Consider the following 12,061-nt stretch of genomic DNA (forward strand, 5'->3'; position numbering starts at 1 on the left):
AATTCGGTCGAAACCGAAACTTTTTTACTGCTTATAACGCTGATACGCAAAGTTTCGAAAAGGTTAAAGCCATTGTTTACACTGTACGAATATGTTCGTTTCATTTTTTGACTTTCACAGATATGACAAAAATCAACTTTAAACAGTTGGTACAGAAGACGAGATCTTCAAGCGCCAAAAAAGCTGTATGACAGGATAAGATCTAATCAAGTATATGTCTTGTTTAAATTTATTGCGTTTAATGAGATGGATACCAAAATTAGTTTCAGGTTTATTCGGCCGAATTAATTCGGCAACTTTTGTTTCAGTGCATCACTCCTACGATGCTTACGATTCAACCTACAAATAAAATTATGTGTAATAGAATCATGCCGATATCTTGCATGATGACCAATCAATTACGCTCAAAATTTTAAGAGTTTCTGGAAAATATTGATGTATGGAAAATATTGATGTTGTGCTTGGCTGAGTCGCCGAGATACACTCGATACATCAATTGTCCCTTATCGGAAAAGTTCGTGTTTTATTTTAAACTGAAATACCACTTTTAACGCCGCATGACTTAATGCTGCTGCTTTTGAAATTAATTCGGACCACTATAGTGTCACAAGTTTGGTCCTCGTTTCACAACATTTTCTTGCAGCGCAAATATTTTCGAGAGGACGCCCAAAACTCTTGTAAGATGATTACAATTGGATTTTAAAAAAGTAATGGCATCGAGTATAAATGTGATACATATTACACTTGTAGTTGCACATTATCAGTGTGGAACTATCCTTTACATACAAACACAAGTACAGACTAGAGATGAATTCGCTTCACGACGGCCATCCAGTTGATTCCGTACTATTCATGCAAGTTCCCTACACACTTCTGACAACACCAGATGTTATTCTATTTTAATAAGATTTCAGGAAGTTAGAGTTTCATAATTACACAAAATGCCACATACACCGAAAAAAACGACAACAAGTTCAACAATGAGCAACAAACTTGATATTTTCATCACACAATTTCCGGAATATAAGGAAAGTAATTCAGTGAAATTAAATACTGTGATCAATGAACTTGGAAGAAATAAAGCGCAGTCAGGAGTATTTGGCAAAAAATGGAAACAACAACACAACAAATAAAAGCACTTCAAAAAGAAAACATGGAACTAAAAGAAACATCTACAAAACTTCAAAAAGAAGTGTAAAAGCATAAAAGTGACATAAACAATCTTGAACAGTACAGTAGAAGCGATTGTATTTAAATGAGAGGAAAATCTCTCACAGAAAAATAAAGTACCAATAAAATTACAGTTGCCAAGAAAGTGGGAGTTGTAATACAAAGAAAAGATATCAGTATCTCACACAGTAATACAATGAGACCATTCAGTGCTCCGATAAAACAAGCCCCACCCATCGTGAAGTTCATCTCCAGGAAAACGCGAGATCAGGTTTACTTCCATTAATCAAAGCACAGCAACTCACAGGCTCCAATTCACAAATGGTATTCATAAATGAGAGTCTCACAAGAGAAAACAGGAAGCTCTTTGGTATTTGCCTACAACACAAAAAGAAAAATGATTACTAGTACATTTGGACAAGAATGGATCAGTTCTGCTTCGCCAGTCTGAAACAAGTAAGGTTATAGCCATCAACTCATTTGCTGATTTGGAATCTAATAACATTGAATTTTAACTCCACGAACAAAAAATGCTTAAATGACATTTTGTTGCCTCACAAAATAGATGTGTGATAACATGGAAGATGGAACCTCATAATTACTACACCACATGTGAATTGGTACAACTTCATCAAAGTTGTGCATGATACACACGGATGTGAGGAGCTTAACTATAAACCTTTTAAAAATAACAGAGTTCTTGTGTCTTTGTGATATGTGCCCTGAAATTATAGGATTTCGGAAACATAGCTAACTAGTAAAAGATGTGATAGTATGTCATTACAAGGTTCTGAGTTTCTTTGTTGCAACTCACACACCAAAGTTGGTGGTGTGGGTGTATTTATAAAACAGTCCCTAAATTACCACAAAATGACTAGTGAACTCTTTAATTATATAATAGGTGAACAAATTTGGGTGAAAATAAAATTGTCCAACAAAGTAAATGCCACTCATGTACCATACAAATTATTATCACATTCTCAATCTTGATCACCATTTGGTATGTTAAAATATATTAAAACTAATAAGAAAGAAACACAAGCTTTACAAATATAAAGCTGAGATGAATCACAATATTTTAAGTGAATGATATAAAAAATGCTGAAAAGACATAAAAAAGCAAGTTCAACTTAATTAAAAACTATACTATCATCGTGAATTTGTAAAACGCATCAATGATTTAAAAACTATTATGGTCATTATTTGATTAAATAGCGTGTAAACCAAACAAACATACCTCATCAAAAGAACTTCAAATACATGACAACAAAATTACAGATCCACATCAAACCCACCTTATGTTCTTTGTTTAATCATTGCCTTGAAACAACTTGCTTCCCTAAATGCCTAAAAATATACAAAGTTATATCACTTCATAAAGGTGGAAAGTAGGGGTGAAATTAATAATTACAGACCAATATCACTGCAACCACTATTTGCGAAAATATTTGAAAAAATTATACACACCAGAATGGCCAAATACTTGTTTAAAAACTAATTTAATTACCTGTCATCAACATGGATTCCGATCAAAACATTCGACAATAACAGCATTGACAGATTTTCACAACCACATCACTTCAGCGCTTGGTCAACAACAGCATTCCGTGGCAGTTTTTCTAGACCTCATAATGTAGTAATCACACAAAACTATTGCTAAAAATGCAAACCTTCAGTTTTAGAGGTAAGGTGTTCTGTTTCTTTAGAAACTGCCTGCAAGATCTCAGCCCTGCAATTTAAAAGATGTATAAAATGGAATTCCTCAAGGCAGCATCGTGGGCCATTGCTTTTTATTCCATATATGAATGAAATACCTGAGGTCTCCTCCATGCACTTAACCATATTCGTCGTTGACACCTGTTAGAAGCTAATTTACAAATGAAGCACATACACCAATGGCTTTGTGCTAATAAATTATCATTAAACTGTAAAAAAACAAAATTCATGATTTTTACAAAAAAAACAAGAATTACAATTGGTCAACTGTTTAGGTGCAGGTCCTCTCACACAAATGGGAGTCCTCTCACACAAATTTCTATGTGCAGTATCTGGGTATAATAATAGACAACAACCTAACATGGCAATATCATGCAACAAAAGTTGGCAGTCTGTATGTGCCATGACAAAATCATTGAATTAGTTATTGTTTGGAATCACCTACCAGAGCAAATTAAAAAGCACAGCTTACATAGCTTCAAAAGAAGGGATTTTTCATTGTTGGCTAAGGATGCCTTACCACCTTTTATTTTACAACGTTATTGCATGTGATTACCATGAGGGCATTCCCAAGTTGTTTTTGTTTTGATTCAAAAGTTGTCAAGCTTCAGAAAAGTTTTACGTAACTATTGCCTCATTTCCCTTGCCGCCTCCAACCCAACTTAAATTCAATTACTGTTTACATTATTACATCCAAGAAGAAGACTACTATCTTTAGGCTGTATTTCAAACTGCTGATGGTGTAATATATGTACTTTTCTTACATGAGTATTAACAAAGATTCGCCACACACTAAAATACATTTGCATTATGTTATTTAAATGTTGTTCTGCAATTACTGTGCTCTGTTGTGTAGTTAATGTGCTTTGTTTTATTTTTTTAATTATTATGATTTGTTGTATTTTTGAAGATGCTGAGTTTTGTTTTATTTTTTGCAATTATTGCTCTTTGTACGGCAATTATTATGCTTAGTTGTATTTTATGCAATTATTGTGCTTTGATCTGTAATTAATGTGCTTTGTTTAAATCTTTGCGATTACTGTGCTTTGTTCTGCAATCATTATGCTTCGTTGTATTTAGAACAATTACTGTGCTTTTATGTTTTCTTTCCGCTTTTTTACCTTGCAGCCAAGAAACAAACATTTAACATCTTGTTGCTTTCCTGACATCAGGGTGCTGGCGGTTCATAGAGAATTTTCGTGTCCTCTAGTTAGCATCACCCGCTGAATGGCAATGTAAGCCAAAATATGTTGATTCATTCATTTATTTGAGTCGCGGAAATAAACTGACAGGCTACACACTTTTGATAACACCAGATGCAGAATTCACAAACTAGGCATAGGAAAATGTTATAAGTAGCATCATGTTCAAATAACAATAGTAGTTTATTGCGCAAATTTCAAGAGCATAATTTTCAAACTCAGCTCAAGTTGATCCGGTAATTATTAGGTGGGCCTATGGGCACACACCAGTATGAGTTGAAGATTTTTGAGCAAAACGTTCATTGAAAAGGGTTCTATCCAGTATGGGTTCGAATGTGTTGTTTCAGATTGTCGTTTCTGCTAAACCCCATCGAACAAAATGTGCATTTAAAAGGTTTTTCCCCAGTATGAATTCGTTTGTGGATTTTTAAATATGATCCCCTTGCAAAACTTTTTTCGCAAAAGTCGCATCTGAAAGGCTTTTCTCCAGTGTGAGTTCGAATGTGTAGGATTAGATTGTATTTCATGCTAAACACCTTCGAACAAAATGTGCATTTCTCTCCAGTATGAGTTCGTTTGTGGTTTTCCAATTTTGATGCTGTTATGAAACACTTTTCGCAAAAATCACATCTGAAAGGTTTCTCTGCAGTATGAGTATGAATGTGTCGGTTTAGATGTCCTTTATAGCTATACCCTTGCGAACAAAAAATGCATTTGAATGGTTTCTCTCCAGTATGAGTTCGTTTGTGGGCTTTGACTTTCAATGCGGTTGAGAAACACTTTTCGCAAAAATCACACCTGAAAGATTCCTGTCCAGTGTGAGTCCGAATGTGCCTTTTTAGATGTCCTTTCTGAACAAACTCTTTCAAACAAAACGTGCACTTGTAAACTTTCTCTCTAGTATGAGTCTGAATGTGTGTATTCAGGGTTCCCTTCTGTATGAACATTTTCGAACAAAATGTGCACTTGAAATGTTTCTCTCCATGAGTTAGTTTGTGATTTTTCAGCCCTGATGAGGTTGCAAAGCACTTTTCACAATAATCGCATCTGTAAGGTTTCTCTCCGGTATGAGTCCGAACATGCAAGATTAGAGTCCATTTCCGGTTAAACAGTTTAGAACAAAACTTGCATTTAAAAGGTTTCTCTCCAGTGTGAGTCCGTATGTGTACGTTTAGATGTCCTTTCTGACCAAACACCTTCGAACAAAACGTGCACTTGTAAGGTTTCCCTCCAATATTATTTCCGGTGTGAATGGTATTATGCTTTTCCAGTGAGTCTCTGGATTGAAACGTGTTTGATTGATTTTCATTCGTGTTTCCATTACAAGCCAACATTGCTCCTTACAATTCAGAACATTGTTACTTCAGATTCTTCACTTTATCAATAGTTTCCAATGTATGACGTTTTTGACTTGCTTTCACAAAAGGTTGGTTCTTTTTAATCTTGACTCTGAGGTTTACAACACCTTCCTCTATATTTTACATTGTTTAGGACCAAAGAGACGCTGTTCGACAAAACTCTTTTTAATATCTGTTACAAAAATTGTTTGAATTTGATAAACTTTTTTAGATTTTTATAAACTTTGTGTCAATCTATGCATCTTGTCAAAAAATATTTCCGAGCTTCCTGTACACACAGCTTGCTTATGCTTTCTTAATATAATTCATGGTGTTTACCTTTTTGCAAACAAAATAATCACTCACAGCTTCCTTTTCCTTTACTTTAAAAAACACTGCTCTACAACCAGGCAAGCAACCACAAACCACACGTTGTTTGCACTTTTGCTCTTTTACCATGCTCAGCTCACACAGTTTGGCGCGGAAAGTCACACGGTTTGGCGCCTAAAGTTCACACAGTTTGGTGTATAAATTTCACAATGTTTGGTGCGGCGTGTTGCGTCACAAAAGACCTAAAACCACAGGCCAGATAATAGTTGAAAATTTGCAAGCAGTAGAAGAACATGGGTGCAAAATATTTGGAGTTTATAACTTTGATGATACTGATGATGAACGCAGTTAGTGTTCGAAACGTTTACTAATGTATAACAGCATTTTAGCTTTAGCTTTCATTTTCAAAGTAGAAGAACAATTATTCAATTTAGCATTCTGAAGCAACGTTGTCACCTGAGAGTAATTTGGTTGCAAATTAAACAACTCTGTCTTCAATCAGTCTTTCTCAAACCATTTTTCTGTAAACAGACATAGCGACCTACGAAGCTTACAATTCAACCTACAAATAATTACGTGTAATAGAATCATGCCGATATCTCGCATGATGACCAATCAATTACGCTCAAAATTTTAAGAGTTTCTGGAAAATATTACTTACATTTAAAAGGTTTTGCAACTGTTAGAGGATTCGAAACATTCACAGCAGGGCAAGCGTTATTTGCTACAGTTTTGTAAGTTTTCAGATAGTGTTGAGTTTAGATAAAGTTGCCATTTCGCATGTCAGAAGAGAAATTCAAATGTTACTGATAACGTTATTTGCTACAGCTTTTCGGGTGAACTAACATTGCACGACGGTTTCCAAGTGTTTTGCTTGGCGGAACAATGAACAGAAGCAAGAAATTTAAAACAGCGGAAACACGGAAACACAAACCACGCAAGCCCAAACGGAGAACAAACTATTCATTACAAGATGTTGCGGTTATTACAAATTACAAGGTGTTATATACACACAACAGCGCTTACATACCATTGTCGCATAATTTGCGGAATGTGTAGCAATCTATTCTGCGTAATTTTCACTTGTGTGTGTGGTGGTATTTTGATGCAATTACCCACCGTTTAAAGGCGTGAACGTTAGCTTTGTTATTAGTTCAAATTTCTTCAGTAACACACGGAGAAACTTATACGATGGCAACGTTTTAAGAAAGTTAGTTAACATTGGCATAGCACAATAGTTAACTGCACCGAAAGTAAACAAATTGTAAGGTTAAATGAACAACTAGAGAATTTTGTAGCATAATTTTCAAACTCGCAAAATAATTAAAATTGATCAGGTAATCGTTATAGGTGGGTCTGTGGTCACACTCCAGTGTGAGGTCGAATGTGAATATTCAAGCTTCCTTTATGTTTGTACATTTTTAAGCAAAACGTGCATTGAAAAGGTTTTTCTCCGTTGTGAGTTCGAATGTGTTTGTTTAGATATACTTGCATGCTAAACACCTTCGAACAAAATGTGCATTCAAACGGTTTCTCTTCAGTATGAGTTCGAATGTGTCTTTTTAGATTTTCTTTCAAGCTAAACACTTGCGAACAAAGAGTGCATTGAAAAGGTTTCTCTCCGGTATGAGTTCGTTTGTGTATTTTTAAATACGATCCCCTTGCGAAACACTTTTCGCAAACATCGCATCTGAAAGGCTTTTCTCCGGTGTGAGTTCGAATGTGTTTGTTTAGATTATCTTGCATGCCAAACACCTTCGAACAAAATGGACATTGATAAGGTTTCTCTCCAGTATGGGTTCGTTTGTGGATTTTCAATTTCGATCCTGTTATGAAACACTTTTCGCAAACCTCGCATCTAAAAGGTTTCTCTCCAGTATGAGTTCGAATGTGTCTGCTTAGATGTGCTTTAGAGCCAAACCCTTGCGAACAAAGAGTGCATTTAAAAGGTTTCTCTCCAGTATGAGTTCGTTTGTGAATTTTCAATTTTGATCCTGCTATGAAACACTTTTCGCAAACCTCGCAACTGAAAGGTTCCTCTTCAGTGTGAGTTCGAATGTGCATGATCAGAGCATCTTTATAACAAAACATTTTAGAACAAAATGTGCACTTTTGAGGTTTCTCACAAGTTCTGTTTCGAATGTGTCTGCTTAAATTTCCTTTCTGGTTAAACATTTTCGAACAAGACATGCACTTGTAAGATTTCGCTTCAGTTTTTATTCGTTTGTGGATTTGAAAGGATGCACTTTTTGGTATTTTTTCCCAACGTAATGGCTTCTCTTCTGTGTGAATGATGTCATGCTTCTCCAGTAAGTCTTTGGTTTGAAACGACTTTTCACAGATCTTGCAGTAAAACTGTTCCATTTTTGTTTGTGCTGCGTTTTCTTTTTGGACAACAAAGGTGGAATTTCTTGTCCACCAGCAATGATCGAAATCCACAGTACAACGTAAGTGTAGATTAGCCTTACACCTATGCCAACAATAAAGCAAATTGATTATTTTGCACCCTCTGTCTGGACATTTACTACAGTTTTAGGACGTACATTAAAACAAAAAAAATGGACTCGACACAAAGCGCAACAAAAGTTACCACATTTGTACCTGCAGTTCACTTCTTAATTTTCGTGTAGCCTTTCTCAAAATACACCAAATTTCTCGACAAATAACGTTACTAATTCTGTAATTACGCATTCGTATATCTGATATTATACGTAGGAGTGCATCCGAGTACGTGAAAAGCTCTGCGTCTAAAAAGGTTGATAGGTGTGTCAATATTTAAAGGTTGAAGTGCCAAAGAAAGAAGTTTTTGAGCTGTGGTTAGAGGTTTTACGGAGTGGTTGTTATCTACGTCTTGGAGGGTGGGGTGTTAATTTCGGCGATACAAAGGGATGGGAAATGACGAGAACACAAAACGTGCCAACTTCCAACCGGGGGGTTTGAATCAAACAACTGCGCAAAAGTCGACAGACTGAAGGTTGCAATGACTAGATAAGAGTATACGGGTCATCACCACTTCCAAATAGTAGTTGTGATTTCGAATTACAAACAGTATGTTCATCAGCATATAACTAGACACAGGTTTTCTATGCTTACTCATTATAACTAATGGTGTTTACTTTTTTTCAAACAAAATAATCATTCTCTGTTTCCTTATCCTTCACCCATGCAAAATCTTCATTCACCCTGCGACGAACCAACCACCAGATTAAGAAACACTGCTCTGCAACAAAGGCAACAAACCAACGACAAACCACACGTTGTTTACACCTTTACTGTTTCCCTATGCTCAGCTCACACAGTTTGGCGGGCAAAGTTCACACAGTTCGGCGCCTAAAGTTCACAGAATTTGGTGTATAACTTTCACAATGTTTGGTGCGTCGTGTTACTCAACAAAAGACCCAACAAAACAGGGCAGATATTAGTTGAGTATTTGGAAGCAGTAGAAGAACAAATATTTCATTTAGCGTTGTGAAGCAACGGTTGAACCTGAAAGTACGTTGATTTTTTTTGCAATTTAAACAACTCTGTCTAGTAAACAATCAAAATAAGAAACATTACATAAATTCGCACATTTATGAAAGTTTCTGCCACACGCAACATACAAATGACAATACATGACTGGCAATAAACAGTTGCAAAGCACATTATATACGTAACAAAGGCAGTGGAGACTGGAGAACAAATGTAATTGACACCAAACTTCGTGAACGCATTTCAGCAAACTGTGTGAACATAGCCAACAGGGCAAGCGTTATTTGCTACAGTTTTCTTAGTTTTCAGAAAACGTTAGGCTTATATAAATTTGCTGTTTCGCAAGACAGGAGAGAAATACAAATGTTACTGATAACGTTATTTGCTAAAGTTTTTCGGTTAAATTAATTTTACATGACGGTTTCAATGGTTTTCGCTTGGCGGAACAATGAACAGAAGTAGCAAATCTGGAATAGCGGAACGACGACAAAGCTCGGAAAATACTACTACACCTGGTCACAAGGTTTTTCCCAAACTTGATCCACATATAAGGATGCATAAAATGGAAATCTGTGCGAATTTTAATGATTGGGTGTAAACAGGGCCACCGCCTGTCATTTTAGCGTTAATATTCGCACAGATTTCTATGTTACATAGGCTTACATGTGGATCAAGTTTGGAAAAAACTTTGTGACCCGGTGTAAAAGTATCTTCCGCAAAACTCACGCAAGCTTATACAGAGAACAAACTATTTCATTACAAGGTGTTGTGGTCATTACAAGGTATTATATACACACGGCAGCGCCTACGTGCCACAGCCGCGGAATGTGTAGCAATCCATTTTGCGTTTACTTGTGTATCTGATGGTACTTTCATACAATTTCCTATACCGTTTAAGGCGTGAGTGTTAGCATTGTTTTTCATTCTATTAATATTCTATACGTTCATTCTATTAACTGCAGCCATAGCAGCTTGGAGGAAAAACACTCTTGCTTGGCGATTGCTGTCTCAGCCCATTAGCGTATGAGTCTCTAGTAGGAATTGACGGGCAGTAGATTATGGAGACTGTCATTTCAGAGCAAGTTCACCAAACCTGGCTTAGCATGGGCAACTGTTATAACTCTGAGTATTGTAATTAAACAAAACCGAAGGGTGACAACAATCTTGTGATTGGTAATACTTCGATTCAGCAACTTGCTAAAGAAATATATCATAACTTATTTCCACCTGGTATGGAACGTGTGTTCTGTTTTGCCCATGGAACCAAATGGTAATTTATGACGCGATGGTGGGACTTAGTGAAAAGGTACAGCAACCAAACAATAAGCCTACGATTCAGCCTATCAATAATTATGTGCAAAAGAATCATGTTTCTATCTCGTAGGCTCGCCAAATAACCCACGCTAAAACTTGTCGAAAGTTTCTGGTAAAAGTTATTACCAGTATGACTGCGTCAGTGAATCAATTGCTTGAACCGCTGAAACCTTCATGACATATGTTGCATTTGAGAGGTTTTGAAACCGTTTGATGATTGGACTTGATGCCTTGTTCGAAACATGCACAGCAGCAGTGACAAGGCGCGGTTAATCACATTGTGCTTAGCAAAGTCACCAAGATACACTCTATATATTGTCCCTTATCGGAAAAAATCTTTCTCTCTAAAACTGAAATAACACTTTTAACGCTTCATGACTTATTGCTGCCAAATTTCAAAACAATTTTTGCTACTATAGTTTTACAAGTTTGTTTATCGTTTTAAAACATTTCCTTGCCGCGCCCAACTCTTGTAAGTTCAATACTATCGGATTTTTGTAAAATATTAATGGCATTGAGTATAAATGTGATACATATTACACTTGTTGTCATGTACATTACCATTGTGGAATTATCCTTTATATCCAAACACGAGTACAGATTATTTCTCTTTAACAAGATAGAATTCACTTTACGATGGTCATTCAGTTAAGCCCGTTCTACTTTCTTACGTGTACATAAGTTCCCTACACACTTTTGATAACTCCAGATGCAGGACTCGATATTGACCCACAAACTGCGAAACAGCGGCGTAGGATGTTGTTGAGAGTATCACCATGTTTGATTAACATTAGTGTTTTTTTGTTCAAATTTCAATAGTAAAGCACGAAGGAAGTTAAAAACTGACGATGACGAAGGTGTCGTTGTAGAAAAGTTACTTCACACTGGCGTATCATTATAGTTAATTGCACCAAAAGTAAACTCGCAAAAAAATTCAAATTGATTATATAATCGTTATAGGTGGGTCTATGGGCACACTCCAGTATGAGTTCGAATGTGTCTTTTTAAATTTCCGTTTTGGCTGAACCCTTGTGAACAAAACGTGCATGTTTTACTTACACCGTTTCTCCCCCTGTGTGAATTCGCACGTGCTTGAATAAACAGCAGGTTGGGAAACGCAACAAAAGAACAAAAGTGTGACCTTATGTCAAATGCACTGATCAAATGGGATTTTCTTTTCATCTGCTAACTAATTTTGCTAAGACCCAGCTTCAAGCTGACACCCGGCATATAGGTCGCAACACAAACAGTTATGCGTTACAGAGTTGGGTCGAATGTAAAGACCAAGCAAAGCATTTGATAGCCTGTCAACTTGATTGCGAACAGGTCATGACCAGTGCGGTTCATTCAAAAGTCTATATCATTCGTTTACTGAAGAATTATTGACGAGACTGAAAAAAAGATGGCACGTACCAAGCAGCAGTAAGCGCAGCGATATAACAGCAAAGAAAGCAAGTTTGTTTATGGCTAGTTGCCTCGGATTACGGATATTTGGATTATATCATCTGGGATTTTCCGGAA

General features: G+C 36.3%; 1 protein-coding gene across 1 annotated transcript; it reads right to left on the reverse strand.

Annotated features, from left to right (window-relative positions):
- Positions 1–4,164: 4,164 nt before the first annotated feature.
- Positions 4,165–5,614, reverse strand: LOC145901897 (uncharacterized). The gene has a single exon (XM_082989707.1). The coding sequence runs from the start codon at positions 5,420–5,422 to the stop codon at positions 4,403–4,405; it is 1,020 nt and encodes a 339-aa protein (XP_082845833.1). The 5' UTR covers positions 5,423–5,614; the 3' UTR covers positions 4,165–4,402.
- Between the last annotated feature and the right edge of the window lie 6,447 nt (positions 5,615–12,061).

Source organism: Ascidia mentula, chromosome 5, assembly GCF_947561715.1.
Source record: "Ascidia mentula chromosome 5, kaAscMent1.1, whole genome shotgun sequence".
Lineage (NCBI taxonomy): Eukaryota > Metazoa > Chordata > Ascidiacea > Phlebobranchia > Ascidiidae > Ascidia > Ascidia mentula.